A 23,008-nucleotide genomic window follows, 5' to 3' on the forward strand; every position below is an offset into this window, starting at 1 on the left:
GGAACATACTGAGAATCAGGTCACCAGGGCAAAGTGTTCAAGGTCTCAGGCCATTTTTAAGGAAGAACAAGTGGTACTTAGAATTTTTTGGCTTCTTAGGTTCTATTCTCAGGCCCTCTTGGGGTCGTTCTGACCTCTATCTTGGGGAAAGGGTACCCCCAGTTGCCCAAATCCTATCTGCTAAGGGGCAGGAGATTTAATTGGTCAGCAGCACCCTCGTGTGGCAGAAACCAAGACTGCAGCTGCCCAAGTGGCCCAAACAGCTTTGGGGCATCAGCCAGGAAGACAGATAGGTGGACAGTGTTATAAATGTTAGTGCTCTCTGTGCCATCAAGGTATCCCACGCATATTTACTGCTTGACCACTTCCGGGGAGCATTTCCTGCTTTCTAACACCTGCCCTAGTCCTCCATCCACCCCATCCTAACTCCAACTCAAGGGGAGGGAGCACCTTACCCAGAGCTGGCACTTGTTTAAGCCCGCTGCCTGTGTTGTCTGGATTGCAAGTGTGAAAGAGGCACTGCTGAGAGAGGAGGCCTAAGGTCAAAAGGGTAAGCTGACATTACCTCCAATGGCAGGAGAGGCTCTGGCACCTGTCAACTCTCTACAGGCACCAGACAAGAGCTGCCACCTGAGCTCAAGACAGAGTATCACCTAGTGGTGGGTTCTGCCCTACAGCAATCCATTCTCCACTTCCTGGGGAGGTGTGGGGATGAATAGGGACAGACTCTTCAGAGTCTGAGATCCTTGCCCTCTGGAATGGACACCAGATAAAACACCTTTCCTCAAAAGACCCAGATACTCTCTAAGAATGCCAGGCCACTGGGCAGAATACACATCTGGGGCTTCAGACTTCTAACCCCAAGAGAAAAGCTGCCTGTCAGTAGATCTTTCCCTTCCAGTGTCAAATACTATGTTTACTGGTCACTTCTTCCCATACCCACTAAATGGGAAAAATGGTTCTGAACTACAGAAAGGGGATGGAGACTTAACAGGAAGTTCTCACTAAAGATTAGGGCAAGAAGTCACCAAAGCAGAGAACTGAGTCACTAGGGGCTTCCTCTCGTTGAAGATATTTAACAATAGAGAGAAATACTCCCAGAGAGAAACATGATCCTGTTTGGGGTTGGTGGGCAGGGAGAGGAGCACACCTACCTGGCAGCAGGAAGGTGGAGGTGAGTACTGGAGGCTGGTGATCTGCCCAGTTCTGGGCCTTGAGGATGGAGAGAAGCAGCCTGTAGGCCTCTCTTTCTAGTGTCTAGCACAGTGTTTGGATAGGTGATCTCCCATCTAACCTGGAAGGAGGTGGAGAAGCTGATGAGATGCAGTAAGAATGGACAGCTCTGTCTTATCCTGACTTAGAATAAAGGGAGAGAACACAGCTTATTGGGAAAGAGAAGGCAGAGCTATGTGTACATGAGGTGGTGGGTGAGAGGAGCAGGTGTTACAGAGGAGAGGCTGAGAGTAACCGACATCAGCATCCCACCATAGAGAAATATCCATTAGCACAGCTGGCCAAAAGGAAAGAATGGGAATGAAATGACTGCTGATGCTAATAAAGGGGGTTACCTACTCTAGCCAGGAGGGAGAAATTGTTAATCAGAAGGTAGGATACCATAATAGGGTCAAACAAAAAGCTAAGGAAAGACCTCCAGAGATCTTTGGGAATAAGGAAGTGTGTGTGTGTGTGTGTGTGTGTGTGTGTGTGTGTGTGTCCCTTACAAAAGCAGGCCTGTGGCCTCTGATTGACCTTAGATCCCAGATCCCTACCTGGCTTGAGTCTGTGAAAGACACTGAATTTGCCAGGGCTCCAGATATCAGGTGACTGATGGACTTCGCCAAATTCCTCAGGGGCCATCCCTCCTGCTGCTACGGCCACCTGTAAAAGAAAATGACAGGTTATATTAGACATGAGACAAGGGACTTTTACCCAGGAGCATGGCCTTAGTAGGTAACAGTGATGGCGACAGTCACCATTATCCTAATTCCCTCCAACCTAAACATGAAGCCCAGAAGGATTCATGAACCGTAAGTATGCTCCCAGAGTTTTAACAGTTCTAAGAGTCCTACCTCCAGGGAACTAGTGCCCAGTCTGATAAAATAAAAACCATGGTTCCTATATTTAAGAGGTAAGTTAAGAATTCAATAGAAATAGAAGCCGTGAAACTCAGAATTATAAAGGGCAATGAAGGTTCAAAGTGAAAGCAAAGTTAATGCAAGGTGACGGGAGGAGGCCATTTAGTTTTAGATCAGATCATCAGCTTGAACTCAAGGCTCTTTTTGTCCAAAACAGCTTCTTCAAGAAGGGCCCGGAGGCAAAAAGAAAAGGTCCTGTGAGACAGAAAAGATGTTTGCAGGACAGCAGACATGATGGAATTTGAGCACGTAGGTCCATCATACATTCCCTAGGTCAGCGATTTTTTATGCCTTTTCATCTCCTGGCACACATAAACTAATTACTAAAATTCTGCGCATACCAAAAAATATATATTTTGCCAATCTGACCCCCCCCCCAAAAAGATATAATTTTGATTCATTCACACCAAACGGCTATTGTTGAGTTGGCTGTTGTCATTTTTTTTTTTTAAGTTTACAATCTAAGAGCAAAGAGGTCAGTGTCCCTGATTAAACAGTCAGGCATTGCATGTTTGAAACATTCTTGCAGCGCACCAGTTGAAAATCACTGCCCTAGCTAAAGGTCAATTTGCATGGGGACCAACTCCATATTCCTCCTATGCTGTCAGTTAGGGTGAGATAGAGAAAACATAAAGACTTTGTACTAGGATCTATTTCTTTGTCATCAGCAGACAATGTTGCAGACCTGCTGCCCCTCTGACCTGAATCCGTAACTCTATCTCTAAGCAGCTGAGTGGTGCCTTTCTCCCTCCAGGATTCTGCTTCCAGCTTAGGGACTCTTCAGCATTCCCCTCTCTGATCATCAGTGGCTCCCAGGCTCATATGCATAAGCATCGGAAGCTACTTGTAGCTACATCACGGGGAGGTCCAAAGAGGGGAAGGGAGTCTCAGCACCAGAGTAAGATGACTTCAGAACCTGCTTGACCTTAGATCCCAGATCCCTAACCGGTTTGGCTCAGTGGATAGAGCGTCAGCCTGCAGACTGAAGGGTCCCAGATTCGATTCCGGCCAAGGGCATGTACCTTGGTTGCGGGCACATCCCCAGTAGGAGGTGTGCAAGAGGCAGCTGGTCGATGTTTCTAACTCTCTATCCCTCTCCCTTCCTCTCTGTAAAAAATCAATAAAATATATTAAAAAAAAAAAAAAGAACCTGCTGTGCCGGTCAGCCTATTGGGTACACTGCTAAGGGCTTAGGTCACTGTGGAGCACCACTCCACCTTCCTTCTGCCCCATCGAAGGAGAAAACCAACAAGTCAAAACTACCCAAAAAGTAGGGGGTGGGGGGCAGTAGAGTTCCCCACCCCCAATTTCCCTTTAATCTTCAGAGAATATCCCATTTTACTTGCAGTTCTATAATCCCTCCTTCTCATTCAGTGACTCTCCTTAGTTTTCCAGCAGGTGAGATGTGTTTTGCTCCTTCCTTCCTTCTGAGCTTGCTTTTTAATACAGCTGCATTGTATAATACAAAGAAGCCTGAACTGAGATGTAGGGTAAATTCCTCACATTGCCTCTGAGGGTCTTCTGACCATCCCACCCCCAGAGATGGTGGCAAAGTGCTCCTTGAACTTTGGAGTAACTCTGACAGCATTAGATCTTTAGCCACGACTGTCACGTGCTTTCCAATGAATCAGAACCCTTGACTCTACATAAAAATTACACTTGTATAATATGGAGGTCATTGAAAAGTTAGTCTTTGAGGTGAACATATATAAAGCCTTTTCTCAGTGTTTCTACCAATTTTTTTCCTATTTACCTTTTCCCCTCAATCTGTCTCTCCCCTCTCAAAATCTCACAGCCCTACCTTCCTTTCCTAAGGAAGCTCATGGCTCTCAGGAATTGGTGATCTTAAAGTTGGGGGCTCTATACTCAGACTAAAATTCTGGTTAACATTCTGGCCTCTTGAATTCCAGTCTTGGCTGGATGCCACTAACTACCTCACTATGAAACTGTGGGCAAGGCACTTCCCTCTCTAGGAACTGTTTCCTGCTCTGTAAACTGAGAGGTGACCTCTAGGGTCCCTTTCTAGCTCTGGCCATTTATAATTCTATAAGGGAGAGGACACTAGTGTCTTTCCATCAGGAAGTGAGACATTCCTGCCCTTAGCACCTTCTCTCTCCAGTGGTCGGCAAACCGCGGCTCGCGAGCCACATGAGGCTCTTTGGCCCCTTGACTGTGACTCTTCAATAAAATACCGACTTCTGCGCATGGGCCACGAAGTTTCAATCGCACTGTACGTGTGTGCCCGCACATGGTATTTTGTGGAAGAGCCACAGTCAAGGGGCCAAAGAGCCGAGTGTGGCTCGCGAGCCGCGGTTTGCCGACCACGGCTCTGGGCCAATGCAGTAAGAAGCTCCCCTGCAGATTCCTGTCTTTCTCATGCTGGCTTAACTAACGGACAAACAAGTGAGTTGGGAGGCCTTCCTTTAAGCCACACTCCTTCTATTACGAAGAAAATATATTAAGATGGTGATCTAACTCTAACCACGAATCTTGATAAAGCAGATAGGAGGCAAGGCAGGTAATGGGCAGGAAAGAGTATAATAAGCATGCCCCCTCACAACACACACCCTAAACTATTTAAGAGTCTGAGCACACATTTGGCTTTGCCCTAGAGAGCCCCTATAAGTAGTGGCTGCTTATCCAATACAACCGCGTGTGGACATGTGTAAACACATTCAGAGCATCGACATAAATGTCCAATCAACGCACACACACTCCTGTCTTCTCCTACTCTAGGCCACATATGCCTTGTAAGAAGCTATGGTGGGAGGAAACACCACAATCCACTCTTCCCCCTCCCCAAAGTCAGAAAGGAAGAGAGTGAGACAGGAGCTACTTGGCTTCCTATAAATTGTTTTGTCCTTCCTCACAGCTGCAATCAGAAGCTAAGGGCTCCCGCAGGCCTTGTTCTGATCTGCTGCAGGCGATGGAGGGTTTTTGAAACGAAGAGGACTTGGCTGCAGCCCCATTTCAGCTGCCATTGGGGCTGGCTAATGGGCTCATTCGGGAAGACCCCCGCCTGCCGCACTAAAGAGTCCCCCGCCGCCCCCCTCCCCAGTCCCAACCCAATTAATAAATGGGGGCTCCCACTTTATGGCTCTGGGAGCAGGAACCAGAGATACAAATGACCCCCAGGGAGGGACAGAAAAAGGCCTTCCAAGAATCAAGCCAGAGAACTGTGCATCCACAGGCACATGCTGCCATAGCTATCATATCCCATTTCCAAAGCATGAAAGGGAAAGAAACTGGAAAAAACAACTGTATTTTCTTTCCCAGATGCGGAGTAGGATAGCACTCTTCAAGTCTAGGACACATCCCAGCAACTCTCTTCTACCTGATTTCCAATCTGAAAAGGGCAGAGTGAGGGTGAACCTCTGGGCACACATCACATGCACACCTATTTTCCAGGGGTGGGGGGTGCCCCTCCCAGACTCCCATCAAGAGGTTAGTAAACATTTCCTGCTTCTTAATAACAGAGCAGCTACCACTTTCCAAGCTCTCATCACCATCAAGAGCATAAATATGTCCTGGGGTCATCATCTTCAGGCTTTTATCCCTCCCCTCACATCCAAATTATCAAGCCTTGCTCATTGCTATGGACTCACTTCCTTTCTTCTCATTCCAGTCTTACTCTAGTGCAGGCCCTCAGGGCTTCACATCTGACCCAGAAAAATGATATCCTAGGCAAGCTTTCCTGCTTCCTTCACCCGATACAGCTGCAAAAGTCTTCAACATCATATTCATCTTACCATGCTCTGCTGTTACTGCTAACCACATCAAATTTAAATTCTTCATTCAGCCAACAAGATTGTTCCTCTGACTTCATTCCCTAATATTCCTTCCTGTGCCACTCTGACTAGTCCATTCACAGCCCTCTGCACAAAACACACATAAACCTTCTTCCATAAATTTCCCCTCTCTAATCACCTTCCTCTCTTCTGTTCCATGTTCCCTATCTTCATTACCTTCAAAGAATCTTCTCTGGTTAACTCAAAAATTTTCTGATTATTCCTTTACTTTGGCTCCCCTGTTACTAACTTATTTTATAACCTGACTTAATAAATACCAATTCCCTACTTCCCAGCTATGAGACTTATCCTAGACCCGAAAGTTTCTAATGATGGGGCCCTCCCCTAGTTTCCCCCCAGAAGTTGCCCTGTACTCCAGACATGACTCAGCTAATGAATTACTGCTCCTCACTGAAACAGCCCCCCTGGTATAACTCTTGGGGTATATATCAAACAACTACAAGGAATACAATCTTATTCTCAACGTCAATTTTCAGGCTGTCATCTTCCCCTACCAATACTGAACTTGGCACTGAGTCTTTCCAGAATTACAAATTGTTTCATGACTTCCAAGTGTATTGCAAAACAAACAAAAAAGCATAGCCACCAGAAAAGTTTGGTTATCTCCTTGATTCACAGTACATAAACATTACTTTCTTTGAAGTCCCCTTTACTTAGGATGAGAAGCACCATTTTGTTTCCTATTTCTAAGATTAATCCTATATTCTCAGGTCATGACCTAATTTTTTAGAATGCAAATCCAAGAGCCAATAGTAATCTTCTAGTCCTGCCTCTAGTCTACTTCTGACCGTTACATTTTTGGGACGGTCTCTAGGAATAGAGAAGTTATTCAAGAGTCTCAACTATTCAGTGAATAATTCCTTAAATTAACCTCACTCTCAAACCTGATTCTTCACTTCCTCTAGTTTAGCCTTGTGGGGTGAGATAGGAAGAAGTGATCTGCCATTCCTGTGTATCTCCTACCTATGTTCCGGTTAATAAGATTAATCTGCCATTTAATCTTTCCATTCCTTAGCTTCAGGTGCTTAAGAATCAAGGTAATAAAAGCAAAGCTCTTAGCACAGTACCTGACACATAGTAGTTTCCTGACAATGTTAGTTCCTGTTGGCCTTCCAACACCTTAGGGTTCTTCTTTCTGGGCCTGTTTTTTCACCCTCTGGCTAAAGATGGCAGTGAATTAAACAAACTAATGTCCTTTAGCTCTAACATTCTGGTTAGTTTGCTATGTACTGCCTTCACTTGGATCTAAAATGAAGGGGAGAGAAATAATACTAGTATCCAGGTTGACCTAAAACTACAAACAAAAAACACTTGCAGTTTTAAAACTCCAAAAATACTAACAACTTTTTAATGTGATGCATCCATATCATTCCTTCCTTATTCCTGAATTTCTCTCTTGAACTATGTAGATAGCAGTGCTAAGCAAAATGTCCCTATATAAGTTATTTGTTTAATATAATCTAGCTTCCCTAATGAAAATGTCTTCATAACATCTCCCAGACCAAGGGTTCTAGGCCCAACCTCCACCCATAAAGGTAAAACTGTTGCTCACAGTGATGCTTTAATGAGGCCTCCCTGAAACTGTGAACCTTTAAGGCATTATCCTCAAACTTTCACTAGCCCAACCACAATTTTTCCTCCCACCTATATCCCTATTTTTCTTTATAAGCAATTATACCCTAAGTCTCTTTCTACAGCTCAGCCAGGAGATTGGTCTAGTTCTCTCCTTCTCTCCATCTCCTCATATTGTTTCTCCTTATATGAAACCTTTGGTCCCTAAACAGAAATTGCAAACACTGGTACAAGGCCAAACTCAGAAGTTCCTGAATTTATAAAAGGGATCAGGCTCCTAAGCTTTCTGTCTTTGAATTCAGGCTCTTTCCCCCAGGGCCAAAAGCATTCAAAATTGCATTAAACTTGGGGTGGTTGTCTGCCTACAAGCTGATCCTCACCAAGGGCACCCTCATTTCACAGTGTTGTAGTTCTGAGACACAGGAGGGAGAAGGATCCTCTTGAGACAGCCCAGCTGATAGGCTCCTTAAAGCAGCGGTCGCCAACCGCTGGTCTGTGGACCACTGGTGGTCTGTGAGGTCCAAAAGATTGGGGGCCTCTGCCTTAAAGTAAGGAAGAAGACACCCTCCTCCAAGACCCAGGCTTCCTTCTTCACTTAGCTATGACTCTTATGTGGTAGCCTTTTTAAGGTCTCTCTATGCTTCCTCCTCAGGGATGGTTTGGTTTGGATAAAATGGCCTTTATTCCTTTAGGACTATCAACATTATCTCCAGTTTACAGCCATGACAGAACAAAACATCCAAAAACCCATCTATTCTAGGTCCTAGGGAACCTATGTCTAAGTTAATTTACTTCATGACTATACCCTCTTATTCCAGAGAAGTATGCTATAGCTGAGGACTGTATATTCAGAAAACTTCACTAACTAATCATCTAGAGAGTATTCAAGACTAACTTTTCATCAGCCTCTTTCTCTCAACCTTGTACTACTAATTTTTTAAATAGAGATATAATGAGACAATCCAGTGGCCAAAGCATTTTGCCACCACAGTGATTATCATCAGGGCATCAAGGCAGCCCTCATCTGCTTTCTCATGGATAGCAGGGCCCTCTTCTCACCAAGCCTTACTTCCCACAGACACCATCTGCAACTGAGCGTAGAAATGTCATCAGTAAAAGCAAGTCTCAGGCTATGATGGGAGAGGATAAGTGAAGGTTGAGATTCCCTCTTTCCTAGACTAGTAAAAAACAAAAAACTTCTTGTACCCCACACAACATAAGTTAAAAGCTCCTTTCACAACTAACAATAAAAAAGCATGGTTATTTTGCGTTCTCCCTCATTTTTCACCCCAAAAGTTGAGGATCTGGAAGAGACATTTGTCTTCTGAATTGACTCTCCTTATCCTTCAAAACTGTGAAGTGGCCATCACTCTAAGTACTCTGACAAGTTAAGCAATCAATACCTCTGGTAAGGCCTGACACATGTGAGTTGGGTAGTGAGTAGGGAAAAGAGAGAAAAATAGTAAATCAGAAGAAGTAGAGATGGAGAGACAGCTGCATATGGTGAGTAGTAGAGTATCACTAGTAATTCCTTCAGGTGTCATACTTCCCCCAAAGTCTCAACCCTGGCTTGGAGTAAACTAACGTGAAAGTATTCCTAAGGCTGTGAGAAATGCTACACCTGGACAGTAAAATTAATCCAAATGTTCCAGGAATGTTCACCTTGCCCCTCAGGACAACCAGAGACGTAGCAGTTCCATCTCTGCCTTGGAATGGTTAAGTATTTTCTTGAGGAACTCTCTACTTCCACTCCACACACTTCAGGTGACTAAGTTGTGAATAGAGAAGTAACTCAATATCCCAAAACAGTCAACCTATGGGACAATCTTAAATAACAATGGAAATCCCAGTTCAGCACCAAAAATATTAACTTCCTTAAGGCATTAACCTTACCATACAATTAAGGATGCCTGTCTGGGAAAAGATAGTGCCGAACAAATTTAGGTACTGAACTGTATGGTTTCTAGTTAGAAACAGCCTTGGATGTGATAGGAATAAAAAAAGTCCAGTTACTAGTAGGTCCTCAGCCTTTAGGCCCAAAATTGAAAAGGTAGCCATTGCTATGAGTGGAAACAATATACTCTATTAGAGTATATTCTAAATTGAAGTTCACACTCCTAGTCATGAATTTGAAACATATAAAGACTGAAAAAAGAATTCTTTTTCTTTGGAGCGTAACCAGGAACACAGGATTCCAGGAATTGGAACAACCTTGAGCTCTCCATTCTCCTTCTGGATAAACATGGGACAGCACACAGGTAAGGGAACATACTTAGACTTTGGGGATTCAAAAGCAAGCTGACAACCCTCATTACCACCAGTTTTTGAAAATTCAATTTCTTCCTAATTTCTGGTGTACCCCGTAATTTTGTATAATTGCTAACCCCATTCATAATTTCCTGATACCTATATCTCCCCTCTTCCTTTCTGTCTCTTGATGGGTTTTATCTGCTCTCTGCCTACTTGTACCACAACTAGCAGGAATGCTACACATACTACAAGAAAAAAATTAGTTCTGTGTCCTAAACCATGAAAGAGAAGGGAGAGCAATTATCTCCTGAATTTTATAAATTCAGGGAGAGCAATTATCTCCTAGCAATTATCTCCTCAGTAAAGATTTTGGAGACGACAGGAATTTTAGCCTTACAAATAACTTTCTGGATTGGCAATGTATCCAGAAATCTCAACAGTGCTAGAAGACTAATTCCCATGCTGACCTTACTCATGGTAACATAGGACTGGTCAGAGGTGGTGGTGGTGATCCTGGTTTAAGAGACTATTCTTCAATCGAAACACCCTCTTACCAACTTCCCTGGATGACAGTTGAGCTCAAACCCACTTACCTCTCCCTTCAGGAGGAGTCAGGGTACATGAAGCTCAACTTTTTTGATAGCCCAGGACTGCCATTATTTGCGTAACTGTTTTCTACTTTTTAAAAAATGACATCTTACAGTTTTCCCCAACTTTTAAAATTTTCTTGTTCCTAGTCTTGGGTTTTGAAACACCTCTTTAAACCGTGAGGACTTTTATTTTGGTAGTTTATGAATCTGCAGTGATTCTGCGACAAAGAACCCCTAAGATAAAGTGGAGGGGGAAAAATGCCTTTCATACCTAATTGGGTTTGCTCAGAGGTAACAGATTAAGAAGTAAATGCAATGGAGCAAGTGATATAGTAACAGGAAATATTTAATTTTCCAATCTCCACTTTCCATTTTTATAAACTCAAAGAAAAAAATTAATATATTACAAAATATCTGTACACAGACAAGGTATACCCGATGGGGGGCAAAAACAGGAGAGAAAGGAATACAGTGTCAGGAACCTAAATCAGGGAGAATGAGGTGGCAACTGACACTTTTCTGATATAGCACTCTCTCTCAAAACCTGCTAGTAACCATTTTAGTACTGTAACTATATATGCATATTATATATATATGTATATATATATACACACACACGTATATACATATATATATATATATATACACACACACACACACACACAAGTGGTTGGATGATGTCTATGGCATAAGCTAACAGAAGTCCTACTTACAAATTTGTGCTAACTGCCTTGCTTTTAAACATATAGATCTGATGTCATTTTCAAATCCTTATCATTCCTATAGAAAGTTGAAAAAACTAAGGAAACTGGATCAAGCAAATTTGTTTTCAAAACCACAAAAATAACTACGGTCAAACCAGTTTTGCCTCATTCATGAACAGAATCAGATTTCTCATCTGTTCAAAATAATGTATTTAATGGACTTAATACCTCCCATGGTACAATACTTAAAACCACTTTTGAATATAATTATTTAAATTTATAGTTTTCTAATAGTCAAGTTGAAATTCTGCCAAACCTTTACTTCCATTATGTTTATAGATAACACAGCTGAAAAATTAACAAATACCTTTTCTTCCTCCACAGATTCCAGGATATTTAAGTGAGTTCCTTTTTTCCTCTGCTTTTAAAAATAGTCAAAATTACCAAACTTTTTTTTTTTCCCAAAGGTTAGACTCCCAAAATGGGGGTCTGGGGTTGAGATGGGATCATACACATACACACACACATACACTCACCCCCTTCCCTAGTAGCAGGGAATGATGGAGACATAAGCATATCATTTAGGATATTTGGCATAATTAAAAATAAGGGGTGATAAGGGGAAGAAAGAAGTATTATTGATGACTGCTGATAATCAAAATATAATTAAAATGTATAGAAAATTTTATTCATATTTGATGGGAAACCAATTTTTTTTTCCACTGAATATGTACTTCTGAGTTCTTTCATCAAAACTGGGAAAGTGTGGCTCAATGCCTCAAATTCAAATATTCTAAAATACAAAGGTCCATGTTTGAGGACTAAGAAGTCAACAGACAAAAGATTCAGATTCCATGGCCGGTGTGGCTCAGTTGGTTGGGCAATGTCCTGTGCACCAAAAGGTTGCCCCTTCGATTCCCAGTTAGGGCACATGCCCAGGTTGTGGACTCGATCCCCAGTTGGGGGTCGTGAAAGAGGCAGCCAATTGATGTTTCTCTTTCTCCCTCTCCCTTCCTCTCTAAACATCAATACAAAATCTTGAAGAAAAAAAAAAGTTTAGATGAACTTTAATGCAACATACCAATACCATGTCAGTGAACCTAGCAAATCTAATTGGACATATTGGTATAAAAAGCCATCAAAGCCAAAATGGCTAATAGGTTCTTTCTCATCAATGTTTGGCCCTGAGGGCAAGGCCAGACCAAAACCCAAAGAATAAAGAAATACACACACCAGGAATCTACCTATTTCGGTGACAGGGAAAAATAATCTTCATGTAAGTATCTGAAGAGGGTTCTTCTTTCATTTCTCTAAAGTTTTTTATTAGTGCATCTTTCTCTTACAAGTAGTCTTTAATTTTTTAATATAAGAACTTGGCATTGAAACATAAAACTTCACTTGAGTTCTGAAAACTATTCTTCAAGATGCTGAAGCACATTTGCCTTTTCTTTGTAAAAAAAGGAGCTAACCTACTTTTCACAAATGTCTAAGTCTGTGCAGATAATTTATATAAATGTGTATGTTCTTAAAACACATTATATGCTGGTACTCACATAGAAACAAAAGCCAGAATGAGAAGCCTCCCATTATCCCACCCTGAAAGCCTTTCCCTTTTCCATTTCCTCTTTATAATAAGGAAAAATACTTGCCATGAAATCATAATTTAATCCCTTTTACCAAAACCCTATCTCTCCAGAGGAAAATCCCTAAAAGAATTGGCAGGATATACATGCAGAGATGTGTATATGTCAATACTGTTCTTTCTTATGTTCTGCTCTTTCAAAAGTATTTTTTAAAAGGTCTTAGGTATTGAAATATCTTCAGAAAAATATCTACCCTAAACTAATTACATTCCCATGTATTTTCAGGATGTTTATTTTCTCTTTGACAATATTAAAATGCTCTGTTTCAAAGGTTTGGGGTTTGTTTTCTTTTACATAAAAATATATGTGTAAACAGTATGCTAACTGCTCTTTCTAGTCCTCTAGGTCTGAAGGCATCATCTCTAGTCCCAACTCAGCAGCAATGGCCTAGGCTGTCTGCATTTATAAATCAACTTCACCATCAGAACATGGTTTTAAAAAAACGAATAACATTTTAGAATTGAAGAGTTACAGAGAAAAAAGGAGTTTGAATTTCCTTTCCTTTATTTCAAAAAAGGTAAAGAATTATCCCAGGTTCTTGGGCATCTCAACGATTAATTTTTTTCCAAACAAATGCCTCAAAAAGAGACAAAGAAAACCTCTATGAAGATGGGGTAAAAAAGGAAAAAGATGGGATAAAGTCTACCTACTTGCCCAAGAATGCCACTTTCTACAACCTGCTTCTTATACAGGAAGAGGGGTCATGTCTTTTGCCAAAACAGAGCAAACCTTAAGGATGAGTAATTTATTTGGAAAAAAGGAATGTTAAAGATGCTCAATGGGGGAAAAAGAAGAGTTTACTTGAAAGCAAAATGTGAGGTGGTGGAGAGGAAGGAAACATTTATTTAAATCAGTCAGTCACTCTTTGCCCCGAACAGCAAAAGCCTAAGAGCAGCTCAAATTTTGTGAACACTATTCTTTCTTTAAAAAACAAAACAAAACAAAAAATCCAAAAAACTAAATTCAAAAGAACAAAACATAAAAAAATAATCCTCAAACTTTAAAAACCTAAAGAGCCTCTTCCTGGGCCATTTCAAAAACTGAAACTGTTCTCTTTTTCTTCTGCTCAAGATGTGCGGGCAATGAACTAATAAAGCATTTACTTTTCCATTTAATGACCCTCTCCAAATTCTCTACTTACATTTACTAGGTAGAGCTGAAGTAAATGTTCTGACTATAACCAACCCATCCAGGGGGAAATGCTGCCAACATCATTATTTTATGTCTCGTGCTTAGTAGCAAGTGAGCAAGGAATACAATGAATTAGCTTTGAAATAGCCAAATGCAGAAGATTACCTCGCTCTGGCAAATGATTTCATTAAAGGTTCAGAGGACTGGATGGAGGATGGACAGGGAAGGACTCTTTCGGACACTCAAGTCTCTGGGTTAGTAAGGAACTCCTCTCCCTCTTCCCCCTCTTGGCGGGACTCTTGTAGGCCCCCGATAGAGTTTTCCATAAGCAGAAGACTGAGCTGGGCCCCCCCAGTTAAGGCCTGCTCCTGAGCTGCTGGCTCCACTGGTTCCTGGCCCCAGCTCCCCAAAGTTTTGCAATTTGGTCTCTGCATGTGCCACAGAGTTGCTGCTTCCCTCGGCCTTCAGGAATGGTTGCCCGACCACTGAGTGTAATGCTAAGGGGACCCTGGCAAAACGGAGGTCCTGGTCCCCTGGAAACTGCACTGACCCTGTACCCTGGTAACTGCTGGACTCCCCAAGGTGGCTCACAGAGCCTGAGAAGGTCCTGTTCTTCACCAGGGTCTGGGCCAAGGATTCTGTCAAGGCTGGACCAGAGTTGCGTTCATCAGTGTCAGTGGCACTGAACCCTGTTTCAGGCCCATCAGTGTTTCCGTAAGTCCTGTTGGGATGGGGTCGGGTAGAGTATTCCATTGGTCTCAAGGCCTGGTGCTCATGTGGCAGGTGGCCAGGAGGCTCTGCTTCAGGCTGGGATAAAAGTTGCAGCAAGGCGGCTGTCACGGCTGGGTTCAACTCCTGGGGGACGCTGGAAAGATCGCCTTCAACCAGAGGGGGTGGAGGTGGCGGCGGTGGAGGTCCGGGGGGCTCAGGGGGCCTCTTCTCTGGTGGAAGAATGTGAGGAGGACATGCTGTGGAAGGGTTACTTCTTTTAACACCATCTTAAAAATCACATGTGATTATAAACACATACATACATACACACACTCACACACACACAAATACTACCCAACATAAACATATATCAATACAAGTAACCAAATATATATAAAGAATAAAATCTTGGGATCAGGAAATTTCAATTTATAAATAAAATCAAGTGATTAAAAGCAAAACAGTTGCATTCTGGATCTAACAGCTGTTGTAAAAAGATCATATGTTTCAAATATTTTTCTGATTTTTGTCTGAGATTTCCTCCATTTCCTTCTTTAAGGAACTGTTCTAATAATGTAGGCTGTTGGCAGCCTTCCTGCCCCTTTTTGCTGTTGAATCAAAACATTAATGAAAATAAAGTAGAAAGAAGGAAGATGAGAGGGAACAATATACATGCTGTGGTCACATTTCTAAGACATAATATTTGCTGTACAATGGAGACCTTGCATGGACTTAGCTAACACATTTTACAGAATGCTTAATAATAATGTTAACACCTGAAATAGAACTTAAGGAACATACAAGAGAGATGAAATAAAGTAAAAAACCTTTCATTATCATCATGTATAAATATACACTTGATTCTCCAAACTTCAGTCCCTCTCCCCATAACCACATTTTGAAGAATGGAATATTAACCACCATACTGTCATTCAGCTTCCTATGTTATAGTAATTATAAAGACTAAAGTAATCTATAACTTTCTTTTTTGTTTCCCAACCTCCTGCATTTTTTCCATGCTCTAAGAAAAATTACTATAGCAATGTCATGCAGAATGGGCTGTTGATAAACATCTGTTTATCTTGGAGACAGTGACAAGAACTGAGTATTTAGAAATGTATTAAACTAATATTATACTCTGTCTTTCCAAAGATCTTTGTCTTCCTAAACTCCCCAGACTTTTTCCCCCATTGCTGGCTAAATTTGCCCAAGAATGCCAATCACTGTCTGAAAATGAACTCCAGCCAAGACAGCAGGGTAGAGATACAAAATGGCATGAGTTTGAGAACATAAAAAAACCAAGTACAGTCAAAACAGTACATTTAGAGAGTTGGAAGTTACACTGCTGAAAAAAAGGCGTAATGTTTTGGGATATCTTCCAAATGATTGATTTTCCGTTTCGTATATTTTGAAATATACATATAGTCAATTCTTATTATCTGAGCTAGTAATATAAAGTCATTCCTCAGACAAGGAAAAAGTAGTTTTTAGTTATAATTAGATATTTTGGTAGCATATTTACCACAATTATATTTTGCAAAGATAAAAAAGTAAATATGAGCATGCAGATGAAAACACTACAAAATTGTGAAGTTATGCAGTGGAAGGATGAGGTCAGATGCTCTATGTAACATACAAATAAGGGCGACCAACAGTCCCAATTTACCGAGGACTGAGAGGGTTCCCAAATTGCCAGCTTTCACTTTTAAAATCAGGATTGCACAGAGACAAGCTGGTCACCCTATATACAGTACCTGCTCAAGTAACTTGTTGACACACTGGCTGGTTGACTAGGTGGTAGGAAAAATGAATTTAAGGACAAAAAAATTAGCTATGGAAAATTCACAACCTGAAAAGTAGACATCCTAAAAAAGGAGAGCTAACTGAACTACATACAAACATCTACAGACTTCAGAGATTTTTGCTGCCAATGCTACATATCTCACTACATAAAAACATCACAGTACTGATTAGTTTTTAAAGTATTTTTTGGACAATACATAAAACAGACACCAGGTTGTTGGTGGTGGGTTTTGTGTGTGTGTGTGTGTATGTGTTTATTTTTAATGCTGAGAGAAAATGACTTTAAAGATACCCAACTGCAAAAGTGAGCAAAACTAAACTTAAACTTTTCCAGATATACAACTATTCACATTTGAAGTTTGTCTTTTATGTAATTAGCCTCGTTGTTTCAATAATATAAAGTCATATTTTGAGCTCAAATTTTTTACATGTATGAGGATGAAAACTATTTCAAAGTAGCAAAAGCAGATTGATTGTAAAAAACTATTAAAGTAAGGTTAATAAAATTTTGTTTTTAATCCTCACCTGAGGACACGCTTTCATTGACTTAAGAGAGAGAAGAAGAGAGAGAGAGAGAGAGAGAGAGAGAGAGAGAGAGAGAGAGAGAAAAGAAATTTCAATTGGTTGCCTCCCATATGAACCTGTAACCTAGGCGCGTGCCCTGACCAGGAATCGAACCCACGACTTTTTGGTGTACAGGATGACACTCCAACCAACTAAGCCACCCAGCCAGGACTAATAAAACTTCTTAAAGGAATTAAAAATAAAGATCACATTTAAAATATCATACTGTTGTAAAATTTAGTGTTAACAATATTGCCAATCTTTAACAGTCTGTACTAATGGAAGGAGGTGTTAATGAAAGGTACAAATAACTTTAAAACTTTATTTGACTCATCAGTTTTCAACCATAACCCTTTCCCAACAAGTATAGAGACGCTAAACAGTAGCCAAAGTGATAGATTTTCACCTTCTGCAGCTTATTTAGTCTGCCCTCTGGTGGAAGAACTAATGAACAGTAAAATGGCCGCAAGAGGCAGCAGGGGAGGAACAACAGGAGAGACACAGGAGACACCAGCTGGTTAATCCAGGGGTGACTAATAATTAGGAGTGGCATTTTTATTCTCCTCTGAAAAGTAAATCCAACAATTTTTTACCATAGGCTAGGCCTTAATTTTGGTTCAATTTCATCAGTTAGCTGATAGCTTGTTGGCTCAATTATTGAGTGAATTTCTTTCAATCATTATGCTATTTAATTTGAACCATTTCTTTCAGGTATTTTGATTATAGCTATTTTTTCTTTTTCTTTTTTTTTCTTTTTTTGTGGGGGTATGAGAGATGATACAAAGAGGCCTCCTTTAATTCTAGTTTAGCTTTCTTTGTTATTTCATGTCCTGGAGTCAACTGAAATCAGATGACAGAATAGCAAAGTGAATTAAGAAACACATTAAAAGGGTACACAAGTTCTAAATTCTGGCTCTGCCAATAATATGGTTCCAGCAGTGGGACCATCAACAGGCTTTTTTTTTTCTTTTCTTTTTTTTAAATAAGCAGGCTAATTTAAATTTGTTGGATTGCAGTTTCCCTATCTGTAAAATATAAGGGCTAATTTTATTTATGTTATCTTCCAGTTTTAAAAAGCTTTACATATGAAAAGTAGCTTCTATATTTGACTCTATACCAGTGGAAATAAGGCATATACTTTCTGCACCATCCCATATGAAATGTGAATGCAGGACCCTGAAGTTGAAGGTTAGTGAATCTCTTCAACCCTTGTACCTCTTCTCATTCCCCAATTCATGGGCTCTTCATGGACAGCAAAAATTTCCAAGGAGTTGAAAACACTTTTAGATAAATAAAGATTTTGCAAACAGACTGAATCAGAATTGATCAGAACTTCTTTTCCTTCTAATAAAGTGCATGCTGTGGTCATGTGAGATCAAGGTATAACAAACGTATTTCCTTTTGTAAGTTTTTTTTTCCTTTATATAATGCTCATTTCCTAAGCTAAAATCCATTCAATTGTCTCTTTCAGAAACACATATTTTAAAGGAATCACTTTTATATGCTATTAATTTTTGAAAAATAAATGTATTGTGTTATCTATTTAGAAATATCCCAAAAAATAAATGTATGGTGTTATCTATTTAGAAATATTCCCAAATTATTCTTCATGAGATAACAATGACGTTTTATTAGGGTTTTCTTGAATAAATCTTCCAAGCAAGACTCTGGTATCCAGCATCCACTACACTAGAGTATCACTGCCTATTTGCACAATCTGATGGTTTGTTTGGAAGGCAGATTTTCAAGAGTTAGTTGGCCACCATATACACAGTAGTTCAAATACATCACGAGCTATGGTTGTGGTTTCTGTGGGTTAGAACACAGGGGCTTTACTTACCTACCTCCTAAGAAATGGAAAAACAATCAGTATATGAAAAGGTGCTTTGAAAAGCTTTGAGACTTAAATAAAAGAAGCCAGACAAGAAATACATCACTTGTTGGTATGTTCTCCTGTAGACTAGGTTACAGAAAAACTGAAACCGATGCCATTGATGTGAAAAAGAAAATGTTAAAGAGATTTTTAAGAGGATCAACAGCACCTGAGCTCAATGAGATTCATGACCGGTCTGTTTACCTGCTGCCTCCTCCTGTGGCATTGTGGGAGTTCTTCGGGGCCCCTGTAGCCCACTGTTCTTGTCACTGTTGTTTTCCTCCAGGTTGCCTGCTGGCTCCTGGGTTTTCATCAGCTGACTCAAGATAACTGCCAACATATTCTGCATGTCAGCTGGTGTGCTTGAAGCTTCAGGGGTCTTCTGTTCTGCTGAAGGCTGGACCACTGAAGCTGGGGGTGCCTCCTTCACAGATTCCTCTGGGGCCATGGGCTCTGAGTCCTGCTGCTGGGAAGTGGCTTCTGTTAGGGCACTGATAGATTGGTTCAGGGCCTCCAGCTGCTGCTGTATCTCAGGGTTGGAGTGGATGTTAAGCAGCTGTACCATTTGAGGGATGCTCAGGTCAGTTTGGCTCTGCAGCAGATTTAATAATACTGCCAATTCACTTTGATTCAATTGTTGTGTGATGTCACCAAGGCCTGTGGAGAGAGAGTGAATACAATATAAGAGGATGATGCAGGGCAAAGACCTCTGCATTCTTCAATTGGCAATAGCAACTTATAATATCCAGTGAATGAAATTTCATTAAAAATGTCTCATTTTTCATGCCTCAAATCGTCATGACACAATTTGCTATTCTTTTATTTTAATTTACTGACTTTAGAGAGAGGGAATAGGAGGAAGAGGAGGAGGGGAGAGAGGGAGAGAGAAACATGGATCTGCTACTCTACCCATCTATGCACTCATTGGTTGCATGTGCTCCATCTAGGAATGGAACCCACAACCTTGGGATGATACTCCAACTGAGCTACCCAGCCAGGGCCACATTTTGTTATTCTTTATATTATTGCTTAAAAATGCATGGACTCGCCCGGCTGGTGTGGATCAGTTGGTTGAGCGTCCCATGCACCAAGAGGTCACTAGTTCGATTCCCAGTCAGGGCACATGCCCGGGTTGCAGACTCAATCCCCAGTAGAAGGCGTGCAGGAGGCAGCCGATCAATGTTTCTATCTCTCCCTTCCTCTCTCTCTAAAAATCAATAAAAGCATTCTTTTTAAAGTTCTAAAAATAAATAAAAATTCATGGACTAACTCAAATATCTCTGTATTGTAAGTAAAAGTTATTTCATTTAGCCCTAACCGGTTTGGCTCAGTGGATAGAGCATCGGCCTGCAGACTGAAGGGTCGCAGGTTCGATTCCGGTCAAGGGCATGTACCTTGGTTGCGGGCACATCCTCAGTGGGGGGTGTGCAGGAGGCAGCTGATTGATGTTTCTCTCTCATCAATGTTTCTAACTCTCTATCCCTGTCCCTTCCTCTCTGTAAAAAATCAATAATATATATATATATATATATTTTAAAGTTATTTCATTTAACCTTTATTTATCCCTAGAAATCTGGCAATTATTCAGGGGTGTTTATTTTTAAAGCTTCCTGGATGATTCTAATGTGTAGTCAGCATTGAAAATTACTGTTGTAGGTGGACAGGGAAGGGAAAGTGAGCCAAGGAAAAAATATCTATAGTTCAGAAAAATTATTGTTCCCGCAGAAGAACTACTTTGTTATAATAGTTCATTATTATACAATTTTATATATATTTAAATCAGATAACAGTCTCCAGAACTAACTACATTTAGCAATTGTGACTTAACATCATTGGTTTCTAAGGTATTATCAAACCAAAATATACAGGGCTTCAAATTATGTTTTAGAGATCCATGGTGAACTAACCTTAAATTAAATTTGGCTCACCTAATTCACTGATTTATACCATACATCTAACTGAGATATAGTATTCCTTATTTCAGGAATAGAAAATACATCTATGGTAGTTCTAGACCACGGGTACAAAACTTGGTTTATCTCCTTTTCCCTATAATCAGACCACCAACCTCTTTATTAATGCTTCACTGACTAAAAATTAAAACACACACACATCCTTGCATTTAACCTTTAAAACCTGCCAAAATGTGCTTAAAAGAAGCACAAAGTCTCTATCCCAGCACTGACCTATTGTATCCCCAGCCACAGGCTCCACCTTGACAGGAGCAGGCTGTGGTGGTGCTGGGCTGTTGTTCTTCACAGGCTCAGCACCTGTCCCTGAGGTAGTTTCTTTTCGAGAGGCTTTGGATGGAGGTGGCTCTTCTACCACAACACCACTTTGTCGCTGCCGTCGCCGTTTCTTACTCCATAATTCATGACAATCCTGCCAGTGGGGGAGGCTGAAAAAAGACAAAGCAAAGGGGAAATGTGTGTGGGAATGTGGCAGTGAGTAAACCGAAGAAAGAGGGATTAAAATGGGACGGCAAAGAGCAGTGGGAAATGGAAAGAATAAGGAAACCATAAAAATAACCAGAGAAGTTAGTAAATAAATAGTAATAGTGTAAAAGGAATCATGGCATATAATAATCTGAGGAAGTAGAAGTCCAAAAGCCTAAAAGACTTCTACAGTGAGAAATGAGGATTTTGCTAATATCAGAGACACACCTGCTATAAAAATGCTCATACTCCTGCCAAGTAGTTAAGTCTTATAGTTCTTGCTTGATATAACAAGAATAAAAGAGAACTTTATTGGTCAAGTTTCAGTTGGGAATAAATAGCACGGAGATGACTGGCTTGTTAATAGCTACAAAGAGTCCAGGCAAAGTGGTGATTTAAATTTTGGAATAACATAAGCATATCATGATGAAATCCCCTCTGTGTAAAATCAATTTATGTGTTACTTGGTCTGTGAAGATAAAAACAAAACAAAACTTCTTCTTTCTGCCCACTGAATTTCCATTACTGGATATTTTCATTTATAGGGTTTATTAAAATATTTTAATATATTTTCAGACTTTCCCATGATAATGCAAACAGTCCTAGTAGGTCAAATCTTACTACAATAAGGATTACCATAACCAAAAATCTCTCTATTGCAAGAGTCCCCAAATTTCAGTAAAATGCTTTATGTATTTCAATCAATATTTATGTATCAAAATTTTAGTGCAGTAAATTTCTTTGGAACAATCAGATTTGTAGTTAGTACCTACTCATGTACTAACATTCCATTCATTTCTTTAAGGTAGTCTTTCTGTAAAGAAGAAATGTCCAAAAATGCTGTCAGTGATAAATGTGAAGAGACTTATTTGCCAGAATGTGATATGTGACTGTAGAACTCTGAGGATCTTGGAGAATAAGGAAATTCATAAAAGTCTAATGAAAGAGAGACACCTTCAAAGACCGCATTTTCTAAACTCAGGACATCTGACCTGACAGTGATACAAACTTAAAATTAGCACTGTCCTTGTAAGTGTGGAATATACATGGAATATTTAAAATTAGCACTGTCCTTGTAAGTGTGGAATATACATGGTCACCATAGACATAGGGGATTCAAGCAGATGGAATAGTTAATAGCAAAAACTAGGAGAAATATGTTCAAAGAGGCTCTATATGAAAATATGCTGGGATCCAGGAACACAAGATAGCTTGAGTCAAATTAGAACAAATATCCTATCTAAATCTATGCCTTGTTTTTTAAAAAACACACAACATAGAGCAATAAAAGCTCTTATCAGTCATAACCCTATTTGAGGATACCGCTCCATTTGGCATAGGACCATTTGCAGTTCCTCTTAAATGTCTATTACTTTGAGTTTCTCATCTCCTAGTCTTGGGAAGGAGGTTTAAGGTCACTACATGGAGGATCCATCAGCACTTACTCTGGAGGATCCATTTTGCTGGGGTCGACATCTTTAAGGAAGTCACTCTGTAGGGTCTGCTCAGCTGTGCAACGTTTGCTAGGATCTAGTGTCAGCATGTGGTCCAGTAAATCAAGTGCTGCTGAAGGAATGCTGTGGGAAGGAAGAGAGAAAGGACAAGTTCACAACAACCACATAATTATTGAACCTGTAACCTTGTGTCAAAGGCTCTGAATTTCCAGTTTCACATAAAACTGTGGAAAGGGAGTTGGAAGGTGGCTAGACAAGCAATCAGGTTTTTTTCCACACAAGATTTTTTTTTAACATATTTTTATTGATTTCAGAGAGGAAGGGAGGAGAGAGA

At 40.5% G+C, this 23,008-nt stretch overlaps 1 protein-coding gene across 9 annotated transcripts in view; it reads right to left on the reverse strand.

Moving 5' to 3' along the window:
• Positions 1–23,008, reverse strand: part of CDK12 (cyclin-dependent kinase 12) — a 77,814-nt gene that overhangs the window by 18,298 nt on the left and 36,508 nt on the right. For 3 of the 9 annotated variants that reach the window (XR_001361226.1, XR_001361227.1, XM_014536162.1), the window contains exons 11-15: positions 22,666–22,797; positions 20,972–21,183; positions 18,990–19,442; positions 14,453–14,802; positions 1,770–1,878 (exon numbers count right to left, since the gene is read on the reverse strand). Coding sequence is in view for 4 of the 9 variants with exons in the window: in XM_014536162.1 (XP_014391648.1) it covers positions 1,770–1,878; positions 14,453–14,802; positions 18,990–19,442; positions 20,972–21,183; positions 22,666–22,797 (1,256 nt within the window). In the remaining 5 variants the exon portion in view is untranslated. Of the gene's footprint in view, positions 1–1,154; positions 1,295–1,769; positions 1,879–13,186; positions 14,803–18,989; positions 19,443–20,971; positions 21,184–22,665; positions 22,798–23,008 lie in introns of those variants that run through there. The other 6 variants (XR_001361228.1, XM_014536163.1, XR_001361225.1 and 3 more) reach the window with 6 other exon arrangements.

The sequence above is a fragment of the Myotis brandtii genome, unplaced genomic scaffold (assembly GCF_000412655.1).
Source record: "Myotis brandtii unplaced genomic scaffold, ASM41265v1 scaffold157, whole genome shotgun sequence".
Taxonomy (NCBI): Eukaryota; Metazoa; Chordata; class Mammalia; order Chiroptera; family Vespertilionidae; genus Myotis; species Myotis brandtii.